Source organism: Pocillopora verrucosa, chromosome 11, assembly GCF_036669915.1.
Source record: "Pocillopora verrucosa isolate sample1 chromosome 11, ASM3666991v2, whole genome shotgun sequence".
NCBI lineage: Eukaryota > Metazoa > Cnidaria > Anthozoa > Scleractinia > Pocilloporidae > Pocillopora > Pocillopora verrucosa.
In genome coordinates, this window is record NC_089322.1 from 6,925,564 (window position 1) to 6,949,495 (window position 23,932).

The 23,932-nt window shown below is 37.8% G+C and overlaps 2 protein-coding genes across 2 annotated transcripts; one reads left to right on the forward strand and one right to left on the reverse strand.

Moving 5' to 3' along the window:
- Positions 1-1,792: 1,792 nt before the first annotated feature.
- Positions 1,793-4,772, reverse strand: LOC131783640 (ubiquitin-conjugating enzyme E2 N). The gene is made up of 5 exons (XM_059100404.2): positions 4,665-4,772; positions 4,417-4,518; positions 4,156-4,300; positions 3,140-3,280; positions 1,793-2,498 (listed from the first exon to the last, which is right to left on the reverse strand). The coding sequence occupies exons 1-5, from the start codon at positions 4,695-4,697 to the stop codon at positions 2,461-2,463; spliced, it is 459 nt and encodes a 152-aa protein (XP_058956387.1). The 5' UTR covers positions 4,698-4,772; the 3' UTR covers positions 1,793-2,460.
- Positions 4,773-5,104: 332 nt separating this feature from the next.
- LOC131783615 (acylamino-acid-releasing enzyme-like) lies at positions 5,105-22,222 on the forward strand. The gene is made up of 25 exons (XM_059100375.2): positions 5,105-5,258; positions 6,893-7,155; positions 7,757-7,853; positions 8,689-8,764; positions 9,494-9,595; positions 9,980-10,014; positions 10,408-10,545; positions 11,165-11,256; positions 11,533-11,573; positions 11,906-11,970; positions 12,393-12,449; positions 12,728-12,785; positions 13,116-13,222; positions 13,766-13,817; positions 14,402-14,484; positions 15,477-15,534; positions 16,054-16,128; positions 16,565-16,729; positions 17,179-17,267; positions 17,871-17,981; positions 18,411-18,459; positions 19,287-19,317; positions 20,132-20,234; positions 20,366-20,472; positions 21,672-22,222. Exons 1-25 carry the CDS (start codon positions 5,232-5,234, stop codon positions 21,775-21,777), a joined length of 2,187 nt encoding a protein of 728 aa, XP_058956358.2. The 5' UTR covers positions 5,105-5,231; the 3' UTR covers positions 21,778-22,222.
- The last annotated feature ends 1,710 nt before the right edge of the window (positions 22,223-23,932 follow it).

Consider the following 23,932-nt stretch of genomic DNA (forward strand, 5'->3'; position numbering starts at 1 on the left):
TGTTGAAATAGCGAGTCGATAATAACAGTCTTCTGCAATTCAAATTAACAGAAAATTTCGTATCGACACATCAATCTACAGCCTTCTTCAGTAATGTCTGCGGATTTTTTATTCTATAATTTCATATCATTTCCATATCAAAGAGTTTTTTAACCATCTTTAACTATCTTGTTTACTTCGTAGCTCTCAAGTACGATTTCTACAACTGATTTGCATCATGCAAATTCTTGACCTTGGCCACAGAGCGTTGCAAACTCTTTTATTTTGCCGGCACTTTCTGAATTACCCAGACTTTTTATTTCATATTATTTTCATATAAGTACCACACTTTGTGCCAGCATGTAGTTTGACATGATTTCTCACATGCCAAGACGCGTTTTGAAGGCTTGAAGTTGCTCGATTTTTCGCTTTTTGCAACAAGCGTTTGACAGCACTTTGTTAAAAAAACATGTGAATTTTAAAATTAAACCAAAGCTCCTTAAAATGTTACAAATAAAAATCAAATGAATTATACTTTGAAGTAAAAACACCCCCGATTTCTTACCAAACATCCTCCTTCAGTGCTCGCACACTAAAGTTGGTCGATTTTGCTGTATTTTTTGCATAATTAATTAGGTAAAAACCCAAATTTTCGTTTTTCCCCATTTTCTCGAAAACATTTGATTTTTCAAACTTCGAAATATATTTTTTGAATATATCTCCCTAAAAGGGTTTTCCTGGCAAATTATCAGAATTTTCGATTTTTTTAGCCTCTCGATATTTATAGTCATGGGCTCTTAATAACTTAATGATCATGGGTGATGTAAGAAGATAATTGCCATTTACGCCCAATTTCAATTAAGAACTTGAGAGGTTTTCGCTTAGAACTCTGGGGTGGTCTGTCACCATTATAGCAAATAAGAACCACCAAGAACGGAATTTGCCAGCGAACTATCACTTTCGTTGATATGGACGTACGAACATCATCCTCAATCATCTTTTCTTAACTTGATTTTTTTAACTATGTCTGGGTCTCCGCTTTGAACGCAGCAGCCCCGCGAATGTCCACATTCGGACTTAATATTAAGCTTCCTTTTTCACAATTTTTTCTTGTAAAATCGCGGAGGTCATATCTTGTGAAATACACCTTATTCCAAAATAGTGTCACATGAAATAGCCCTTTCGGCTTCCTTTCAAAATATAAATTAGTGTAGGCAGAGATGGGGCTATTAATATAAACATATTAAGGACGTATAATTATTATGGATTAAGGTCTGTATGTCTTAATTTATTGAGATAGTGAAAAGTAGTAACGAGGTAGATTGTTATGGATCCACTTCAGTCAATTTATTTTTTTAAGTGTTGCTACTCTAGGACCTTTGAAAAAAACATGAACACACTTTTCACACTCCAAAATGACTTGAGTTTGCTGCTTTTTGAAATAAAAACTTCCACGTCATGCATGACTCATTCCAGAACCAATTTTCGCAATTTGCTGTTTTCCATACATTACAGTCGTAAAATCAATTCCAACGTGATATGAAAACGATTATAAAATGAAGAATTTTTATCTTCGCATTGTTCTCAAAAACATCATTTTCAGTAAAAAAGATTCCATGACTTTCAATGCATGGAAAATTGATGAGTCTAAGGAGTCAAAGGTCTGAGTGGTATTCAACTGAGAACGACGGCAGTTGAGGTGATAAAGAAATGGCCCACAGTGGTTATTCTTGTCAACACAGCCTTATATAAGCTAAATCATAAACATATTTTGATTGGTTTCTACTGTTTAATAGAGGCCACACAGATGAAATTACTATCAACATTTTCCTTCTTTATTACATAAAACAAAGAGATCCTATGTTGCCGTGGATCTTTTCAGTTATGAATCACGGAAGAGGTCAAAATGTAGTAAGAACATCAGTGACATACTCAGCTGTGTCTCGCAAACAACGTTTTTGTTTTTTCATATTTTGACATCATCTGTGATTTACTTCAGCACAGGTGCAAGACAACATTGAATCTGCTTGTCGAATACATATTACAAAGATGAGACCTTTTAAGGATGATTTTTTCATCAGGCTGTGTTTGGTAGATAACATAAGACAACTTTTACTGCAACAAAAATGATGTGCAACAACACTGCAGAAACTGCAACATGTTGCTGCAATGAATTGCTGCAATAAATGTCCTCTAGTGGATCATTTCACAGATCAATTTCTAAGGGAACAATGCCAAGTTAAAAGCAGCAATTGGAAACTGGACTTTTGTATCTTCAGCTTTGGATCTACAATTTAAAATGCACGACCAGACTTTATCTTATGACTAAGGATGAATTTTTATACAAAAAAAGAAAAGGTTGAAACTACTCTTGAAAGAATAAGCACCATTCTGGTGCAAACTGCCATATAAGCTTCGCACAGGGTTCAGTAACAACCCACAGATAACATGAACATCCAACAGACATGTACATTCTAGCTTCTAATTTTGTATAGCATAGGTTCTTGTCCACTCCCTGGCTGCAATAAAATTATAAAAATAAACCTTTTCAGTATAGTTCTAATGAAAAAGACTCAGGGGAGGACAAAGAAGGCCTGTTGGGATCATGGGAAGGGGAAAGCAAATACACTATTCATTCAGTGTTAATTCTTTCACTTCCATGTTTTCACTGTCATTTCTCCTTACAGCATGTCATATATTTCGTATAATTGTGGTGCTCAGAATTGGCTGTTCTTTAAAGCTGCATGCATATCATAAAATTCATCTTTTGCCTTCTCTTTTTGGTCTTTCTGCTTGACAAGGTATTTATATTGTAAGATAAATTATTCAAATTGGTCTCTGCTGGGAGTGAAAAATTTAACAGTGTTCAAAGAAGTTGTGGTCACTCGTAGAGAATACACCAAAAATTGTTTGCCTTTGTCTCCCAGGAGTGATTAACATGTAACTTCTCCCAATAATAACTATACATTATCCAACAAACAGGCAATGAGAAGATTCAAGCTTATCAGGTTAAGGTTATCTTGATCTAACACCAAATTCTCTTAACTCAGAATTGCATCAGAGGGCTAAACTGTGCAAGACTAACGGGGTCATTTGAAACACTATGCTGATCAATGTCAGATAATAAATCTGACACAAATGACATTACTGATACACTTACCAGTGACGAGAGCTTCACTTTCATTTAATTTCCACTTCTCTGCAACATCATTAGCCAAAGGATCATCAGGGTTTGGGGCACTAAGAAGAGCTTGGATGGACAACAAGACTGTGCGAATCTGAAGAGCTGGGCTCCATTTGTCTATTTAAAAAAAATCAAGCAACTGTTCAAGAGAAAGCTAATTACATGCTTCTAATTGACAGACAATGAGTGCATTTTCATGTAACACAAGTGCAAAGTTGCAACACAAATGCAAATTACAAATAGCATGAGGGTGCTTTGAAAATTTCCTCTGTCTTGACTTTCTGTGATGTTTTTTCATACCTATTATTAACAAGTAATAGCCTGATTTCTCTTTCAATTTGGTGTAATGAGCACTTGAAATTTGAGACTACAAAATGCACTTGCCCTACCAACTTGAGAAATTTTGTTGTCTTTGAAAAATTTACTGGTGCTTATTAAAAACAAATTGCACTTGAAATCAAGTTATTACCTAAACTAACTCCAAGAAAAGATTGTAATGTAACTTCTCCCTATCATATTCATACATTGTCCGGCAAAATGGTAATGAGAATACTCAATCTAATCAGGTTTAAGTTGTCCTGATCTAACACCAAATTCTCAAAACAAATTGAAAGGAAAATATATAGCAGTTAGAGGAGAGAATTAACAGTCAGATCTTAACAGTTAAAAGGGTTCATCCTTTGTTGTTTTATTTATTTTTGTATCATTAATTAGCAAGTTAAATGTTTTTTTGAAATCAAACAATAACAACTTCATAGGGAAATGGAAATATAAGACTGAAGCTATAAGAAACCAAATTTTAAAGATAATTATATAAAAAAAAAAAGATCAACTCTAATCTCATTTGTAAAGTATTTCAGTCATTAGGATTTACAGATGGTCATTCAAACATCAGAAGCCCTACCGAACAGAAAGACAGATAAATTCAGTGAACCAGCGTCTTTCGGAAATATGAAACGTGAATGTACATTAAATTTTAATCGGTGCCGTACCTTTAAGAATATCCAAGCAGATTCGTCCGAGTTTATCCACATTGGGATGATAAATTTTCGTCATAAATCGAACTTTGGGTGCAGCCATTGGGTATTCTTCAGGCAGAAAGAGCTCTAGCCTAAATTTCCCTCCTTCAAACGGGGTCTGGAATCGGTAATAACAGATGATAACCATTAGGACACATATAATTTGAATTAAAAAAAACCACGACTTCTTAGAAATCAAACTCATAGAGAACAGATCTAGTTAGTGTCAGTTACCTCGGCGGGACCTTCTATGACAACATTAAAGTATCTAGCGTTATCTTCAGACGGAAGAGCTGTTATTCCCGGTACTGGCTCTGACATTAATCGTTGCGTTTCCTACAGAGAAACGAAAAGCGGCTTTCTCAGATTTTTGTGATTTCATAGCCGGAGCAACAGACTACAATTAACAAAATCTTAGCAAAAAAGCATCAACGTTCATCGTGTCTGTTGTCTAGAAGGGAAAGAGTGCCGTAAAAACTTACTTTTATTATTCTTCGCGGAAGGCCGCCCGCCATGGATGCGATTTTCTACCTGAAGTTATCCTGGAAGATTTGTGATGTTCCAAAATGGCGTATCCTTCGATGAATGCCAGCTACGTGAGCCCGCACTCCAAACACCCTCTCTTTTCATTCCCAGTACCCTTAGAATGCGCGAGTTTAGTGTTTCAACTCTTCCGCATCCGCTCCTCCCGTGCTCTGCACCCCCTTTCTTTTTCTCTTCCGCGTTGAATTTACTATTATTTGTTGCAAGGGAAAAATATGAGATTCGTATTTCGTTCTAGGATCGTCTCATGTGAAAAATTGTTGATATTGCGTGACATCATCGAAAGCGCACTAATTACGTTTTCGTTTTCAGAGCGACAGCTTAAAATTTGTTGGCCACTGTCGTTCTTTTTAAAGAAAAGAAAAACAATTTAAAAACTCTGATCGAGGGATAATCTGATTATTTCAGTTTGTCACAAACATGTCACGGGCATCACAGTCATATGCCTTCCATCTCGTCTGTCACGAGACTGTCACGTAAGTCGCGCGGAAAACCAAAATTGCAATATGGCGGCAGGATTAGGACTTGCTGAGGTAATCCTTGATTTATTTTCAGATTTTAGCGTGAATAAGGCAATTGAAATTAAGAAAATAACCTTATTTTGATGACAAAAATCTGAAAAAGGGTTAAAAACAAACGCGTTTGAAAGGTAGATCGTAGTATTTATTTGAAAGACTTTGTAGTTGCTTGCGCGGTAAGAGGGCTGTTCCCAAAGACCGGTGTTTTTTCCTTCGAATGTCCTTCAAAAGCTTCTCTCAGTTTATTCTCAGATTTATGAAATTTGCTCTTCTTAATTCGAATTCTCATTCGGTCGACGGTGTTGTTCCGCTCATGGAAACGCGAAATTATTTACTCGCCCACTATATCAAGGTAGCGTGTTAATTTATTGAGAGCCAGTTATGATCTTTTTGTCGTGCTTTTTGGAACGAAAGATTTTTTAGGCTTTTATGCCTTATTTACGTGATGAAGCTGCTTGTCAACTTTAATTTCCTTTTGGAAGATATCGATCCATTTTGAGAGCCTCATCTCTCCCATAAGGAGTTATTGTTAACTAAATTTGTACCTTCTAGTGTTATGAACGTCGTAATCTCATGCATCTAGTTTCAGGCCACCTGTAAGCAATCCATTTAAATTTTTAAGCTCGTAACCCTGTAACTCCCAGGTGTAATTTCTCCTTGAAGAGAATAAATAAAAATGTCAATTTGGGGATTATTTGATCCCATTCCAAATTCTCTAAAATAACTTCATTAGAATTGCATGAACACCAGTAAGGAGAAATACTAAGAGATCACAGGGTTGAAGTTTTAAGGCTTGCTCTGACCTGATCATTATATGTAAAATTACCCTGATGATTATAGAGAATGGCATTCTTTGATTGGTTGAGGATTAATTGTGTTATATCTCACTATAATCACCTAGCGCAAGGTAATTATCGCAGAGTTGTGAAATATTGAAATGGCTGCCTAGTGTTTCATCATTGTTACAGAGATAGGGGTACAGATAATAGAAAAAAATTCAATTCTGACCAGCACAGAAGATGCCACTAAGTTTGGCAAAACACTTTCCAAAAGAAAGATACAATTTTTTTGCTGATTGCAATTAAATAAACCTGTTAAATTCTTTACAATTATTGGATGAGGTTTTTGTGACATCTAGAATATCAGCTGAAGTGGAGGGCTGAGGCTACCAAAAAAACCAAATCTACAAATTGTTTTATTATGCATTTAATGAAAAACAAACTGTTTTTGCTTCTCCACTGATGACAAGCAACACAAAGCATGCTAACTTGACATGACTATCCTTAGAAATCATGCACCGCAGTTGTACACTTTCAGTCTACTCTCTTTACTCATGACTGTCCCTTCACTCCTGTGAGTTAAGAAGACAGAATTTCTTCCGACTATATAAACGTAATATCAAGCTGACAAGTGATAAGAATAAAGAAAAATATTAATTATGCAATTGCTAATTCATCTGATACCAGATTCTCCAGCTAACATAATGGGAATCATTTGGCAGACAGTGAGGAAAATTATTAATGAGATCTTGGGAGTTATAGGGTTGATAGAGAGCATTAAGGATAGCCAATCAAATTGCAACATCCGTGATAGAATGACAATATATTTATTCTTGTAACTCAGTAATTTGGGGTTTTATTTATTCACAGGATCAGTTCCTTGACAAAGCTGTTGAAGTTTACAGAGAATATGCCAAAGCTGCCTCTGTGTCTAAAGCAAGAGTATCGCTATTTGAACAAAACTCAAACTCCAACACAGTTGAAATAAGTATAGACTCTCAGTGGTCTCAAAGAGATTTGGAAAGAAATGAAAACCGTAGCTTTCTTAGAAATTACATTGCAAGTTACGACACCACGTCATTGAGTTTGAGCAACATCAGGGAACCTTCATTTCCAGTAGAAATTCAACACTTGTAAGTACCGTATCCGTAGATTTATTGTCAAGGCTTTACACCCTGACATCAGTATCCTTCTTCCACATACCTTTCTCTGTACATTTCCTTTGGTACTGACCAGGAGAATTGGCTTAACAATCAAGGTTTCTTAGGTTGGTGATCAGTTTATTTATGCTCATGACCTCAATGATTGATTTAACAGTATTGCTGTAAGGAGTCATTATACGGTCCTAGACCGCGATATATACTTTTGCTGTTATTTCTTGAGAATGGTATTGAGCAAATGCCATTTTTAAGCAAAATTTTGTGTGGAAATAATAGGTTGCATATGAATAAACTCTAGATCTTTTAGAATCATCCCAAATTTTCCTTTACATACTTGAAACACAAAAAATGAATTTAATAACCCATATATATTCATATATTATTGCTGCATCTAGATCAGCATTTCAAGATTATTTATCTAAAAATTTTTACAAAAAGTTCTACTGCATTTTAAAAGTTCAAAGCTACCTTGAACAATTAAAAAATTAAGGTGGCTCTGTACCTATGCAGAGTTCAGTTTTACAGTGGCAATACTTAATTCATAGTATAGTTGGTGAATATGATTCTTAATTAGACAACTGAGGAGCACTTCTCCCAGTGGAAAATACCAGGCCATTGTGCGAAAAGTACCAGGAAACAAGGGACAAGAAGAAGATAAGCAATTTCTAGAGGTTAGAAAATTTTGATCCAGTGATTGAGGGTTCTTTAAGCTGAATAAATGAAACCAGTTGTATGCTATTGGTTTCCCTCACTTTCCTGCACAAGGTTTAGTTCTTAACCCTTGAACTCCCAAGGTCTGATTTTCAATTCTCTCCTCTACCTGCTGCACATTTCCTTGAAAAAAAGTTGTGAGAATTTGGTGTTAGATCAAAATAACAACTTCTACCAGATAACTTAAAGTATTTTCATTTCTAGTTTGCTGGATAGCTCACAGTTATTATAAGGAGAGGATACATGTTAATCACTTCTGGGAGTTTAAGGGTTAAAGGCTCTTTCAAGTTAAGCCTTTTTAGTTTGCTTTCATTGATCAAGTTGTCAGACTATAAACAGTTCCTTTTTTTCAGCAAAGTCCATTGTGCAAATAGTAAAAAACATCAGGGGAAAAAAAAAACACAAAATCAGTTTCACAGGGAGCTCTGGGAGTGAGATGCACTCATCCTTCAAATTTTTTTCATGATTTTTTTACTCATGTGACTGACTTTGCTGAAAAGGATGGACTCCTTGTAGTCCACGATTTCCTTAAAGTTTGTTAATTTGGAACTAAGCAGCCTTCACATTATTTGTGCAGAATCATCTTTGATGTACTCTTTTTGCAAGATCTGGCAATAATTTCTGCTATAATTAGAAGTCATTTCTACTGTCAGCCATTATTTTACAAAAAGAGGAATTTCTCCCCCCCCCCCACCCACCCACCCCTCTCCCCTTCTGCAACCTGGTCAGTGGATTTCTTCACTCTCTCTTTAGGTACTAAACTTATTGAATAATAAATATCCATACTCTGTACAGATCTGGTCTCGAAGTCATCTTGTCAAGAATGTTGATGTTCTAGCTTGTGAGAAGCATGGCAGAATTTTTGAAGATGGTGAGTACTTGACATTCCAACATGAAATATTTGAATTTTGTGAAGCAAATTTACTTTCCATGTTTTGTTTGGTTTACTTAATGGCTTGAGTTATTTTCAATTTTTTTCATCTATGGAAAAAAGTAGCCATTTACCATCATATGCAAATGTAGACCATAGAGTGGTCATATGACCATAGATTGCTGATGAGCTAGGAATCCTGCCTGTACCCTGCAAGGAGGCTGTTGTTGGATGTGATGCAGGAGTGCCTCGCATGCTTCTTGTAAAGTCTTCCAAAGGTGGTGAGGGATCTGGCACTAAAAGGAGGCCTAGGCATCCCCCTGACTCCCTTCATCTTCCAGGGAATTTGAATAGTTCATAAGATGCTAGTGCGGTAGTGCCAGTAGCAGTCTGTTTGCAAGCTAGGAAATTAGCTAAATTGCCACCAGAACTTATCCTAGTTTCAACAGCATGAAGCAACCTAGAGTATTTATGCCATTCCTTGGATGGTATTACCAGTCCATTACATGGTTACTTGTCAAATTTCCCTGATGGTTTATAAGTATCCTTTCATTTTCCTTGTTATAGAGAAGCAAAATGATAGTAAAGTGTCTCGCTAAAGAATGCGACACAGTGACTTCATCAGAGCTCTTACCTACAAGTCTCAGTCTGCATGAAATGTAAATATTGTTATTTCACTGACAGTGATTTTTACGGGTATGTTTAAGAAATTGATCTGTATGTTTATAGGGCAGTTTGGCTCTCTGGTTTGGTCAGCATCAGAGAAGTACCTGTTATATGTGGCAGAAAAGAAGCTGCCAAAAGCTGTTTCATATTTTGAGAAACAAAAAGGTAAGGTATATATGCAACTGTTTTGAGAAAAGTGAACAGAAAAAAAGGGCAAAAGTGCATGGAAGACCCACCAGTCATGAACTTCATAATTTATTTATTTTTTTGCATGGGTGATGACCTATTTGAAAGTTGCATGCTTGGTTGCCAAGCCTTTAAACAGGATTGAGGCTATGGTGACCTTGTTATGATTCAAACGTTACTGCTTTTCAAATGTACCGTAAATTACTTTGTTATCATGCGAACTAGATACTGATCTTTTTCACGACGAGGTTACCTTCAGCCTCACTTCAAATCAAAGGCTTTGCAACTAAGTACACAGTATTCTAACTTCATAATTTTATGCTGATGTATATTAATACAATAATTAATTCCTTTTTTTTTCAGGTGATGCTGCAGCAGACAAGCCTCCTCCAGAAAAGGTGATACTTCTGTTCTATCATCTGTTAGATTTGGTTAACTTCAATTACTCATTAATCATGGGAAAAGCAAACTCACCTGAAGTCAAATTGGGAACCGTTTTGTCTCTACAGTTAATGAGACAATTTCCTGAAAGAAGTAAAAAATGATAACTGTCTTCTATTAGCAACAATTATTATTATTTCCTTTTCACGCCTTGACCCATTTAATAGATAATAAAAGCACAAAGGTAACGCCTCTTTATTTCATCTCCAACATGACTGAATGTGCCCTACGTATTTGATTGGTCCATGAAAAAACTCCCTTGTGCTCTTAAATTCTAAAGGAAGAGTCTACACTCAATTACTTAGTGAACGTTTTTATTTCACTTTGATCAATTTTGATTTCATTTCAAGGGAAATAAATTTGAGTTCAAGGATGACTGGGGTGAACAGCTTGTTTCCAAGTGTTCCCCTGTGATTGTTGTCTACGACATGGAGAGTGATGAGATCAGAGTATTGGAAGGAGTGCCTGATAACTTGTCTGCAGGCCAAGTGAGTATGAGGGTGACAAAATGGAATTAAATCGGATTCTACAGATGAAAATTACAAGCAAATCGCGAACGTGATTGATTATAAACTCTATCATATGTCTGAGCAATGCATGATTCGTAGTGCATTGCACGCGCTATTGTAGCTAATTGAAAAAAAGAGGGAGATTTGTTCGCCTGGCTGCCACAATAATGCCTTTCACAATCGTGCTTCGTATTTCATACTAACTAAAGGCCAAGAACTTACTAAATAGCAGAGTTCAAGAGTCATGAATCTGTAGTTGGACGGTGAGAATCATTTGCACTTTTTTAGGTCAACTATTCTTGGCTTCATTCTTTCATGGAAAAAAAAAACCAACTGTATATATTCGTTCTGAATACGTTTAATTGATATGTATTATTTCTTAAAAGTTGTCCTTGTTTTGACAAGTTGGTAACAGCTTTTCCATCGTAAAAATATTGTCTGAAGTTGTTCTCGTGATTAACAAATGTGCCTCCGGTTTGCGTCCGTCCGATTTTGATGTCAGTCTTTCGTATGATTCCAGACCTAACTGGATTCCACTCGGTCCAATTGCCATTAAAAATCGTGAGACTGAGATGTGGTTCTTTTTTTTTCTTTTCAGGTCCGCTGGGGTCCGAACGATGACAGCGTTGTGTTTGTGGGTTGGTTGCATGAGCCGTACAGACTTGGACTCATATATTGTCCTATTAGAAAGTAAGATCATTTAAAAAGTTAAATTTGTGGGTTTTCTAGGTGTAAACGAAGTGGCTCAACTGAGGGCGCGGCCGCCCGTCACATTCTCTTACAGCTGCGTTGTCAAGAAAAGCAGTGATCTCTTTATTTTCCCTTCTTATTTTTGTAAAAACGGAATAAATTCTCACGATGACGTCATCTTGTTGTCTATCTACCCATAGACTATAGGTAATGACCAATCACATTGCATTCAGAATCCAGTCTTGTAATAAATTATTTTTCCTCATTTGTCTTCAGAAATGCCTTGTACTCACTATCGCTAGATGGAAAAAGTCTTGGTGAGTTTTGCTAATTAATAACAACGTAACGTGATTAATGTCTAACCAACAGAACAATACCCTACTGTAAATAAATCTCAAGTACCGTTACCAGTCAATTCATATCCTCGGTCGTTTCGTACCCAGTCGATTCGGAGCTAAATAGTAGACAGCGCGAGGGGACGAGCGAGGTTTGGGAAGGGTCGCGTAATAAATGTGACTGGACCCAAGCCTTCCCCGTTTTTAAACTCCTTCGCTACTATCGCGCGTCAGTTTACTAACTGAACACGTTGAGCAAGCTAAAATATTTCTAATGTGTATAACGTAATTATTCATGTTTGATTTTACTCCAGAACAATTGACTGACCCCAAGTACGCCGTCCACTCACCCCGCTTTAATCACGCCAAAGAGAAGTTGGTAAGATCAAAAGATATTCGACAATTTCAAGTGCTATAGTAAGAATAATTAAATTCAGTGCAAACCATGTTTTTGGTATGTTGCAATAATTCATGAAGGATGGAAAGTAAAATTGCAATGACTAATTACTAGTGCCAGACCCCGGCGACCTCTCTCCGACTCGTCTCAGACCTTCCCGCGGACAGAGAAACGCGCACACTGCAGCGCTGATAACAAGGGCCTGCGCAGGGCCTGCGCACAGCCCAGCAAATCTTTTCCTTTCTAGTACAGCAGCGACCCCAGTTTTGGTCTAGTTCTTAGCATTACGTGATAGACAGCGAAATGAGCTGGTTCCACTTCATCTGACATTCAATCTGTCCTTTGAACCTTTTACACATGTTTGATTAGAAAGGAAATTTGTTAATTTGAAAATATTTTTACAGATTTACATAGCTTTGGATGTTGGTGGAGCACATTTAAAATGTGGAAGATTAATGCAGGTGAGTATGAGGGTGAAGATATTGTCTTCATTTATTGACTGATATCGCAACTTTTACCTCACCCACCCCACCCACCCTTCTTACATCTTTTATTGTTAATGAAAATGAAAGCATTTTGTTTTGTTTTGTTTTGTGCTAGTTTGTCTTCGTCGAAATTTAGTTCCTGATAATTTTCCAGGCAAATAGTGAAAGTCTCACCAAATACACCTTTCCTATTTTTAGGTTTTTTTTTTCGATGGTGAAAATAAATTGAACAAGTTTTGCATTTTGTCTTTTAGTATGACTGGATCGCAAAGACTACTTCAACTATTGTTGATGTTGTGGACATTCCAGAAAGTAAGAGTGGTAGTTTGCTTTGCAAATTTGTTTCATCCTGAGCGGAAAATTCTTACTAGAAGTGCTAAGGGCTAGGAAAAGTACGAGGCCTTCAGTAATGCGAACCGGCGAGAAGTTAGCATGGAGTCAGACACTAATCATTATTAGTGCCAGACTCCCGGCAGAACTTTCCCCGCGGCGTCTCAAATCATCCCGCTGGTGGAGAAAATCGCGTCCTACATGCTCATAATGAGGGCTTTCTTGCAAGCTAGGATATTTGAGTGTCGCAAATGAGTTGTTTTTACCTTGCCTGTAGTGGCTGAACCATGAACTGTGTTCTTGTCTTGGTAGAAGGCGGATTTCCAGGGATATACAATTTGTATTTAACCCTCGCCGATCGATGCTGGACGCCAGATGGGAACAGTGTCATTTTGTCTACCGTGTGGAGAACTTCTCAGGTTAGCCCACAAACTATTACCCTACCTCTTCACTACTGAAATAATTTTCCTGGGAAGGTTTGAGTAACTGAAAAACGTTGGATTGTAAAAACCTCTAACGTGATTGTTTATAAACGTCGGATGCGGAAAAGTGATAATATGATTTCGAACACAGTTTGCAAAATATGGGAGACACGGTAACCTTATGATTAGTGCGCTGGACTCCGGGTCGAGAGGTCTGGGTTCAAGCCCAGGCCTCTCCACCCAGGAGTAAAAATGGGTACCGGCGAATTACCATGGAAGGGGTGGGGGTGGGGGGTAACCACGAGCACGAGGGAGTCACCAGTGTCCGACGTTGGATGAAATACTGGGGGGGGGGGGGGGGGATCACTTGGCTGAAGTGCAGACCTTACCTTGAAAATTTACAAGTTAAATTGCATGAGTCCTTAGGGCGTATTCATTTATGTTGGAGCTTCACCTTTGTGATCTATTAAATGGGTTACCGAGTGAGATACAAAGGGGTTGTTGCTAATAAAAGACTATTACTATTGTTTACACTTTCAGAAAATTGTTCTCATTAACTGCAAAGACAAAACGGTTACAAATTTGACATCAGGTGAGTCTGCGTTTCTCATAATGCTAACCAAGCCCAAGCGCGAGGCGCGCCGGCCATAAATCGGAGCGGAAAAAAAAGAGGCTCCGTAATTTACTACACGGAGCGGACGGATATTGGCCACCGTCGGGAGTTTCTTAGGCTGCCGTTTCAAGCGTTAGCCTTTCATTATTCGCGCTGACGAAAAGTTGACCCTTTAGCTCCCAAGATCTGATTGTTAATTCTTACCTCTAGTTGCTACACATTTACTTATAAATTAGTTTTGAGAACTTGGTGCTAGATCAAGATAGCAGCTTTTACTTGATAAGTTTGACTATTCTCATTACCTGTTTACTGAATAATGTATGGATATTATAGGGAGAAGTTTCATGTCAATCACTTGTGAGAGTTAAAGGGTTAACGATCGAAACGTCAGCCTCAGAAACACTTCACGGTGGCCAATTTACATTATCAACTAAGTTTTTCAAACCAAATTATTTCTAAATACCGCCCGCTCCTTTCTACCGACGCAGTGCCTCAGTTTCTTTAGAAACTTTCCGCCATGAACTTCTTTGCCAGTAATTGCTTGTATTTCCTCCCTTTGTTAGCCCCTGGATCGTGGAGCTTCCTTGATATCAATAGTAACATTCTTTTAGCTTCGCATTCGTCACCAAACAGCCCACCAAAGTTGGTAAGTTACCTTTATTTTCTTTGCTCATCGTAAAATCAGAAAGCTTTTTAATAACGGTATCTGTGTGAATTGTTTTTGGTGTGAGTAACAGATAGTCAGAAACATCCTTTCGGATCAATATCAGTATCTGGGCAACTGCCCACCTTCCCCTCTCCTATCCCAACATTAACCCTAACTTTTTATCAATTGACTATTGCTGGGTTAGGGGAGGGGTAGGTGGGCAGTTGCCCAGATACTGTTTATTTCGCCTGAATCAAAGACGCTTCCAGTTGAACTGAATAAGCCGCGAGGAAAAAAAGCAATCAGATAAAAAAATAATTAGCTGCGAGAGGTGTCAGTAGGTGAATTCGGCGAGTGTGCTGACGTCATTGTCTCCAGTCCATTTGGATTTTTGACCTTGGTGGTTAATTTTGGATTTTGGGCCCTAGTGGTCGATTTTGGAATTTGGACACTGGTGGCCGATTTAGATTTTAAACACCAGTGGCCAATTTTGGATTCTAGACACTGGTTGCTGATTTTAGATTTTGGACACTAATGGCCGATTTTTTGGAATTTAGACGCTAGTTTCCGTTTTTTGGATTTTGGATTTTGGTTTCAAGTCTTCTATTTTGGATTTGGACGCTAGTGTTCAATGTCTTTTTGGACTCTAGTCTCCGATTTTGGAATTTTTGACGCTAAGGTCCGAGTTTTAGAATTTGGGCTCTAGTGTCCGATTTTGGAGTTTGGACACTAGCGTCCGGTTTTTTATTTTGGAAACTAGCGTCCTAGTTTGAATACTAGACTTTAGTGTCCAATATTTGGACACGAGTCCAAAGATTTTAAACACTTGTTTCCGATTTTAGGTGCTAGAGTCCGTTTCGAGACACTGTAGTCCGATTTGGACGCCATTTGCCCCGTTTTATTAGATCAGAACATAATTATTCGGGCAATTTAGATAGTATTTTACAAACGTGTTGTAAAATGTGTTACAGAAGTTCGTTTATTTTCTCTAGATGGTGGCAACTTTACCACCTGATATCCCAGAACCTGGTTTATCTTGGATAGAAGTAGGTCAGTGAAGAAATTGATCCTATGAATCCCAATTGGAAAATACGATAAATATTAACTTCCATTTGGCACGAAAATATGTTCGTATATTTTTCAGCGGACAATCTCTATCCCAAGGAGCGAAGCTCGAGGTTAACAGTGAGTTACAAGGAACAGATAATGTCCAAGGACAAATTTACGAGAATTTTTTTTGTTACAGAAGGAGGGTACTGTACTTGGTGAGCGTTTTAAAGCTGACGCACCCACTGCTCCTGACTCGCTTTTTTAAAATTTATTTCGTTGTTATCCGCGGTTTAAAAAAAAAAGATGTATCCATTTCTTTGTTATCAGATTTATTTAAGGGGAACAAAAAGAAACAATTTAATAAAGGACAAATCTTAAAAGTCAACGGACTTGTTCAGACTGGAAAAGGAAAATGATCTTTCTCATTCCGTGAGACAAATAAATGTTTTCTCTTAATCATGTAATCTTAACTTAACATTACGTGAATTGCTGCAAGTAATTTGTCCTTTCTTGTTTTAGCTCATTCCGAAATTCTCAACCTAGAGAATGAAATTTCATGGAAGGTGATGACACTTGCACCCAGCGAGAACGCAGGTTGGAATGTAATGTGAATAAAAGAGGAGCTAATCGCTTAAACGCAGACATTTCAATAAAAACTGGTTACCGGTGGTTTTCCGCCTTAGTCTCGTATCTAGACCTTCCACGACCGAGCCTACATTTCAGTCACACGATAGGATCTGGGTATGAGTTTGCCGCCGCCCTCAAATCTTCATACCGCCGTCTATTAAGCCTGCGAGGGGACTCAGGTTTTTGGGTCTTGTCTTACAGCCCCTTTTACTGGGCACAGTCGCATTTTGCACCATTGGCTGCTGCTTAAGGACAAATTTATTGAGATCCCCGTAACGTGGTGTATCTTTGTTAAAGTAGCTTTTAATTTTGAGCGCCATTTTCTAGAGGAACTTTTTTAATGTTAGATTCCAATGTGCTTAAAAGGCAATTTAATCAACTCTACACTTTGTCGACTCCACAGATTTCAAAGATGAGTATGAAGCTGTTTTCATCAAGCCAGGGTTGAAGGATGAAACGAAGCCCCCGCTTATTGTTTTCCCGCACGGGGGACCTCACTCTGCCTTTTTATCAGATTTCTCTCTTTCCAGTGCTTGTCTCTGCAAACTTGGATTTGCTATCCTCGGTGGTAAAGTATACTTTGGGTTTTTTTTTTTTATATTGTTACTTTTTTTCCCCTTTTTTTCTTAATCACAAGGTTAAAAAGTCGTGTGCCATTGCGGCGAGCAGTAAAGGTTTACCAAATCCTGTATTTGGAGTGTTGTTAACATGACGATATTTTAAAAACAACATTTTCAGCGGAAATGAAACCTCCCAACTTAACACGGCGAAGGCTGGCCGTGGAGTGCCTCACCTCTCTAACGACTGCAAATTACAAACCAAGATCCCCAACTGATCCTAACTCTCCCCGCGCTTTGCACCTGTCTCCGACCCTGCGATACGTGCCAGCAAAATAGCAATTTCTGCTGATAAGGATTATCACAAATTTCATGAAGAGAAATCGAACAGTCTCTCTATGCTTCAGTTGTTGAACAGTGCGCGACCTAATCCCTTGATGTTCGTCTTGCTTTCCACTAGTCAACTACAGGGGATCCATAGGATTTGGCGAAACACAGCTTCACTCCCTGCCCGGAAACATCGGAATACAAGATGTACAGGATGTGCAGGTAATTTTAAGGGGGCGTTTCACTTGTCTGCGCGGGTGCAAGTAGTAATGTTTTCGTTCATTTCGTTTATTTGTAAGTATAAAATTTGGCTTTGATAAAATTCTTTGAGCAAGGGAATGTAATCTACTGTCAGTCCTTGGACATTTTCGGTGTTTTAGAACTTTTAATGATTTTTTTTCCGTAAACTTTGAACGGGGCAAGAGTATGCTCGGGCAAATTATGGTCAGAAATTGTCCCTCCTTTAAGCCGGAAAACTATTTAACCCTTAAAATCCTTTAAGTGACCACGACAAAAATTTTTTTGTTTACAATATTAATACAAAATCAAGCAGACAAGTGATGAGAATAAAGAAAAATATAAATGAGGGGATTATTAGTTGATCCAATACTAAATTCTCCGAACAAACATACTAAGAATTGTGTGGCAGACAGTAAGGATAATTATTAAGTAAATCGTGGGAGTGGAAGGGGTTACTTGATAGAATTGTGCTCTAACTTTTAAAAGGAATGTTTCACGTAAGAATTGTTACAAATTAGTCCAGCGCAAATTTGCGTCCGCAGTCATGAAGTATTGGCTTTAAAATGTTGTTTACTTTTCTTGTAGCGTGCGGCTTTGAAAGTTCTCGGGAGTGGCGAAGTCGACACATCGAACGTTTTTATTATGGGGGGATCCCATGGGGGATTTTTGACAACACATCTCATTGGACAGTATCCGGTAAGAACAATCGCGATTCACATCTCTGCAAGCCTGCAGAGCAGGCGTAATTTTGGCGAGCTATTACACGATATTCTCTCAGTGAAAATTATAGCTACCATCTTTGATTTTAACGGCAGCGGTAGGCTGGGGAGAGAAATGAATTTGACGCTAAATGGTCGGTCGGATAATCAATCACGAGCTTGTAACATCAATGCGCCCTAATAAGACGCCTGCATTGCAGGCTACATTTCTGTTCGCAAATTTCTGTTCGGAAAGTTACCATAATAACTTTTCGCGACAGAATTGCGCACCTCATATGACAGTTTTTGTTTTTACCACATTTTGATGTCATCTGTGATCTAATACTTAACATACACACGGCAGAATGGAAACTAGTTGGTAGGGTTATTTCACATGCTGTGTTTTTTTTTTTCAATGGTATATCAGGATTTCTACAGAGCTGCTGCTACGCGTAACCCTGTTGTAGAAATATCTGGTGAGTAGATATTTACAAATACGAGCTCCGTTATCGATTTCTATAGGTATTTGAGACGTAAGTAAATCCTTTCAGCCTAAGAAGAAAAAGAGAAGTCGCTTTCCCCCCCTGGGCCACCGTAATTACACTCTTTTTTTTATAAGAACGTTCAGGCTGAGATTAACCTTTTAACTCCCAAGATCTCATTAGTAATTCTCCTTACTGTCTGCCATACAGTTCTTGTGATGTTAGTTTGGAGAAATTGGTATTGGGTCAACTTATAATCCCCCAATTTGTTTTATCTTCTTTATTCTCATCACTTGTCTGCCTAATATTGCATTGACACTGTAAAGAAAAATTCTCTCTTGGTCACTTGGGAGTTAAAGAGTCAACCAAAATTTTGACAACATACTAAGAACAGACTCAGGCTGAGAGTCAGTAAAGGACGTCTTTATTTTGCTCATTTTTTTTTTTATTTGAGTAGTGTAAATTAACGTACAAGAAATATAAAACTTAGGTCTAATAGGAAACTTAAGTCAAATACTTAGGGCGTTTTTTAACATTAACAATGCGGTTTTCCTATTGCACGATACACTTAAGCAAACAATGCATTTGATAGGTTACCTGGTCACGTCCAAATTTATCTATTGCGATACTATACCACACAACTTTAAGAACATGTTAAGAACGGTTTAAAGTTCAAATCTCAAAAAGAAAAAAAAGAACATTTAGCTTTGGCCCCCAAATTGGAGGTTCTCCCTAAAAAAAAAAAGTGTATACACTACAATATAAATTTAAATGCGCTTATCTTTACACTCATTTTTTTAACATAATTTGTTGGTTAATAGCGATGGTGAGTTTATCAGACATTCCGGATTGGTAAGTTAGTACTCTTGTAATAAAGAGATATTTTGTTATTTCTTCGTTTTGTTCAGCAAAACTTTTGTTATACTAAACTAAGTTTAGTGCAAATCGTGAGTCAGATAACGCGATCGTGTACTAAAGACCAGTGGAACATCGTTCCAGTAATCTTTGATATAACCTAGCTGTGATCAAACCTATCGGTAGGGCCTATGATGTGAGGCGCTATTCATTTTGTTAGACTATACTAAGTTTGGCCCAAATCGTGAGTTAGATAACTCGATCGTATACTAAAGACCAGAGGAACATCGTTCCACTAATCTTAGATACAAACTAGCTGTGATCAAACCTATCGGCAGGGCCTATGATGTGAGGCGTATATTGGAAATAATGATACAGCGAGCGTTAACCCTTTACAACCTAACATCAGTATGCATATTCTCTACACTATTCGCTATACATTTACTAAGGTGCTGACAAGGAGAATTTGAGTAACAATCAAGAGCTTCTTTAGTTGATGATCATTTCCTTAATTCTTGCTACCTTAATGTGTGATTTAGGGGTGATATTGTAAGGAGAAATTAGATGCTGGTCACTCTTAGGGATCAAAGGGTTTGCCCATAGCTTTACAACTCACATTTATCGATTCTCTATACTTTCAACTTTTTTTAAAGAAAAGGGAGTAGTGCGAAATTCAAAATAACAATCGCACTTAAGGTTTCTTTCCTTTCTATTTTGTTTTTGTTTTTGTTTGTTTTTTTTTTTTGCAATTTTTGCTTTCTTTCTTTTTGATTTTGCTTTGTTTTTTTTTTTCGTTCTTTCAATTTAACAGGTGCTTCTTTGAAAATGGAGAAGAATTTCGTCATGATGCTGTTCTAGATGGCCATACGTTAGTTAAAATGCTGGAAGAGTCTCCCTTCAGCCTCATTAAAAAGGTAGAGCGCGTTTGTGATAATAAGTGCGTCACTCGTTGCGTGACAGGCGTAATACAACGCACTTGTGGAAAATTGAGAAAACAAAAAGACTTGTTGAAGAAATTATTAATCGCAATTTTGTTATGCTGCAGGTTAAAACTCCAATTTTGATCATGTTGGGAGAGGATGACCTGCGGGTTCCTCCGAGTCAAGGAAGAAAATACTACAAAGTTTTAAAAGCTCTAGGAACAAAGACGAGGTAAGTGTTTGGTGTCGACGCTTTTAGGCAGAGCTCCATCCCCAGAAACACGCACACGGCAACATGGAAACTATTGATTTTAAGTGATGAAGAAGCAAAATTTTGTTAATGGTGACGAAGTCTAAGCATATGCCCTCTAATAGATCATAAACAATAACCAATCAAAATGCGAGTTTGTTTTAGCTTACAATATGTTGCTGTGTGGTATCTGACAAGCTGAATTATGCACGCAATTTGATTGGTTCTTCCTATGATCTACTAGAGGATAGACCCATTGATTACGTCACCATAGCAGCATTTTGCTTTTTCATCATGTCAACCCCCTACACCCTAACATCAGTAATCATATTCTCCCTACTGTTCTCTGTACAATTACCAAGGTGCTGACAAGGAGAATTTGTCCAACAATCAAGAGTTTCTTTAGTTGGTGATCATTTCTTTTATTCTTATGACATTAATGCGTGATTCAGTGGTGATAATGTGAGGAGAAATTAGATATTAATCAAACTTAGGGGTTAATTACAGAGTTAAACAAATAGACTCCATGTTGCCGCGGGTCTGTTCAGTAATAGATCATAGAAGACGTCAGAACTGAGTTGATAACGTAAATTGGCCATCTTAAAGAGTTTCAAAGCTGACGGTTCGAGCGTTAGCCCTTCGTCAGAGCGAATGCGAATGGTAGAAACGTCGGCTTTGAAACTCTTTACGATGGCCAATTTACGTCATCAAATCGGTTGATAATACTAAATTACCCTGTTATACTCTCCCACCGACGTAGCACCACAGTTTCTTCAGAAACTTACCCCTTTATTGATAAGAACAGAAGTGGCACACTCGGCTGCGCGTCGTGTGTCACCTTTTTGCTTCAACCAAATTTTGACGTCACTTGTGAAGATAGAGCGCTTTATCCCATTGAGTGTTATAAAACCAAAACCAAAGCAATCATTATAGCCAATCACAGCTAGGAAAATATCGCGAGGAATCAATGACGACTCGATGTAAAAATAAGCAAACTGCTTGAAGCGCAGGAAAACGCGGGCGACCAAGTCGCGATCAGTTTCAGTTTTGAATCTGATTGGTTGATAGAGTGGCGCGAGTTTTTTGGATGAAACACAAAGCGAAGTAAAGCAAAACTAATACAATCCTGAATTTCTTTCAACACTTATTTGAAAATTTCTCTATTCTTACACTGTTTTTAGGTTGCTTTCGTATCCTGATAACAATCATCCTATCAGCAAAGTCGAGGCTGAGAGCGACTCATTTATAAACATGGCGAGATGGTTCTTTGAACATCTGCTGAAGTAACCTCATTCCTTGATCATCACTGGCAGCTTGTCGAGTGGCATCATAATTTTGTGTGTCAAGTGCTGCGTCGTATAAAAAGTAGACAACTGGAAATAAAATTTTTTGCAAGATAACTTTACCCAGTCGGACGACTACGGCTTTCCGCAAGGAGGGGGTGAGGAAACTCTTTCCATTTCCCCTCCCCCTCCCTCACCCTCAAAGGTCAACCATCTTCGCCGAATTATAAAAGGCAACAAAATCTGTCTCCATAAATTTTTTATTAGACCGCAATTGAAATGAAAGTAATTAAAATGTTTCTAGAACTGTCTAGAAGGTAGATGTAGCTGCTCGAGCTTGCTCGACAGAGTTTGTTTGAACATTTTGAAATATTACAGATATGCTTATAAAGCCACAGTTTGAAAATATCAGTAACGATTACATTAAAGGTGTGAGTTAATTTAAAACAGTGTGTTAAGAAGTGTGATGATAGTCCCTTTCTTGCCACCTTCCTCTTCGCTAACTTGAGAACTGAGACCAGCCATTTCCGAGTTCCGGTAAGCCTCGTTTTCGGAACGAGACCAGGCGAAAAAACTTTTAATGTGAAAGGTGAGTTTGTTCAACGTGGTGGTGAAGATGATAAATAAGGGTTTGATCCACCTGTTCAATTGATTGTCAAAAGTTTAAATACTAATTTGCAATGCCTTTCTTGTGGAAGTCACGTGCATGAGTGACAAAAGATCGTAGAGGTGTCAAAAACCTCGTTTTTCAACCGATGCTTTCAACATCTCGGATTTAGCCCAATGGTCGAAGGGAGTAAAGCTTTGTTTGATAGGTTGTTTGTTTTTTTGTTTGGTTTTTTGTTGTTCTTTTTTGTTGACGCAATTTTAGGGGATCGATTTTTTTTTTCTTAGCCGAGAAAAATGGCCTTGGAAAGGCCCAACAAAGTATTGCTATTTTCTATGACCACAAATAGGTCTGTATAACAGACTTGTTTTAAAAGAAATAGTCGAACAAAAGTAAAGATACCGAATGCAGCCATCGATCAAAGCCAGTAATACATTCATGTCCGCACACTTTCGCTAAAAGCTTAGGAAAATATAGCTAATTGGATGTCAACAACGCCCGTCGATCTAATGATTTAGTTCTTCCTTTAGTGGTCTACTGACTGAAGCACACAAGCAAATATGAAGGTATTTAAAGGTCTTTAATTAAGGATTATTCGGCAAGTGGGTTTCGAGCTAATAAGTTGTAGTATCTCCAGCTCGCACAATGAGCCGTCAAACATGCAAATATTTTTGCGTTTCGTAATGAGCGAAATGTAAGGTTTTGTATGGGAATAATCGGTCGCAATCTCTAATTAAAAAAATTGAAACTTGTTTGAACTTGTTTAGACTAAAAACTAACTTACCTCTCTAAAGCGTTTGTACCTTTGTATCGTGTTTCTTGGGTTGATTTAGGAATTAGAGCCGTTTATATCAGCTGTTTTAGTAGTTGCCTTGCGTTATCCTTTCCAAGAAAATTGATATGTATTGAACGCCGACCGAACGAACTCAAGGCAAGCTAAAAAAACAAAAAAAAAACAAAACAAAACAAAAAAAGACAAAAGACAAAACTGGGCGACGCGAATTCTCATAATATTTCAATTTCAACACATCCAGTCCATGATTCGTGTCCCAAGAGGCGATATGAGAACGGGGTCATAAAAAGTGCATTTGCTTGACTGCTCTCGCATTCGCCTGGGGCAACCTTTTAATGATGCCCTCCGAAAGCAACAATCTCGTGATATTTATATAGACGTGGCACGCTATGACATGGGATGCACGAGAGGCACGGGAGGCATAAGTCGCAGAGGGCTCACGAATCAGTTCGAGAGGCTGCTCCCTTCCTAATTTTATTCCACCATAGACGTTGAATTTTCTTATTGCAATGTTACTTAGTGTAATTTCATTACATTTTGCTCTATATTGGCATCCTCGTTCAATGCAAGACAGGCCGATAGCTGTTCCCATGATATTAGGTGTGAAAAACGGGATCTATCTTTTTCTCTTTTTTTTTTATAAGCTATTTTTGCAGCAAATATTGTGACCTTACTAAAATGGCACGAAAATCTGCGAACTCTTGGCTTTTTGTTTTCGACCTACTCTTTTGGTGGGGAAAACCGCAAACTGTTCCCGTT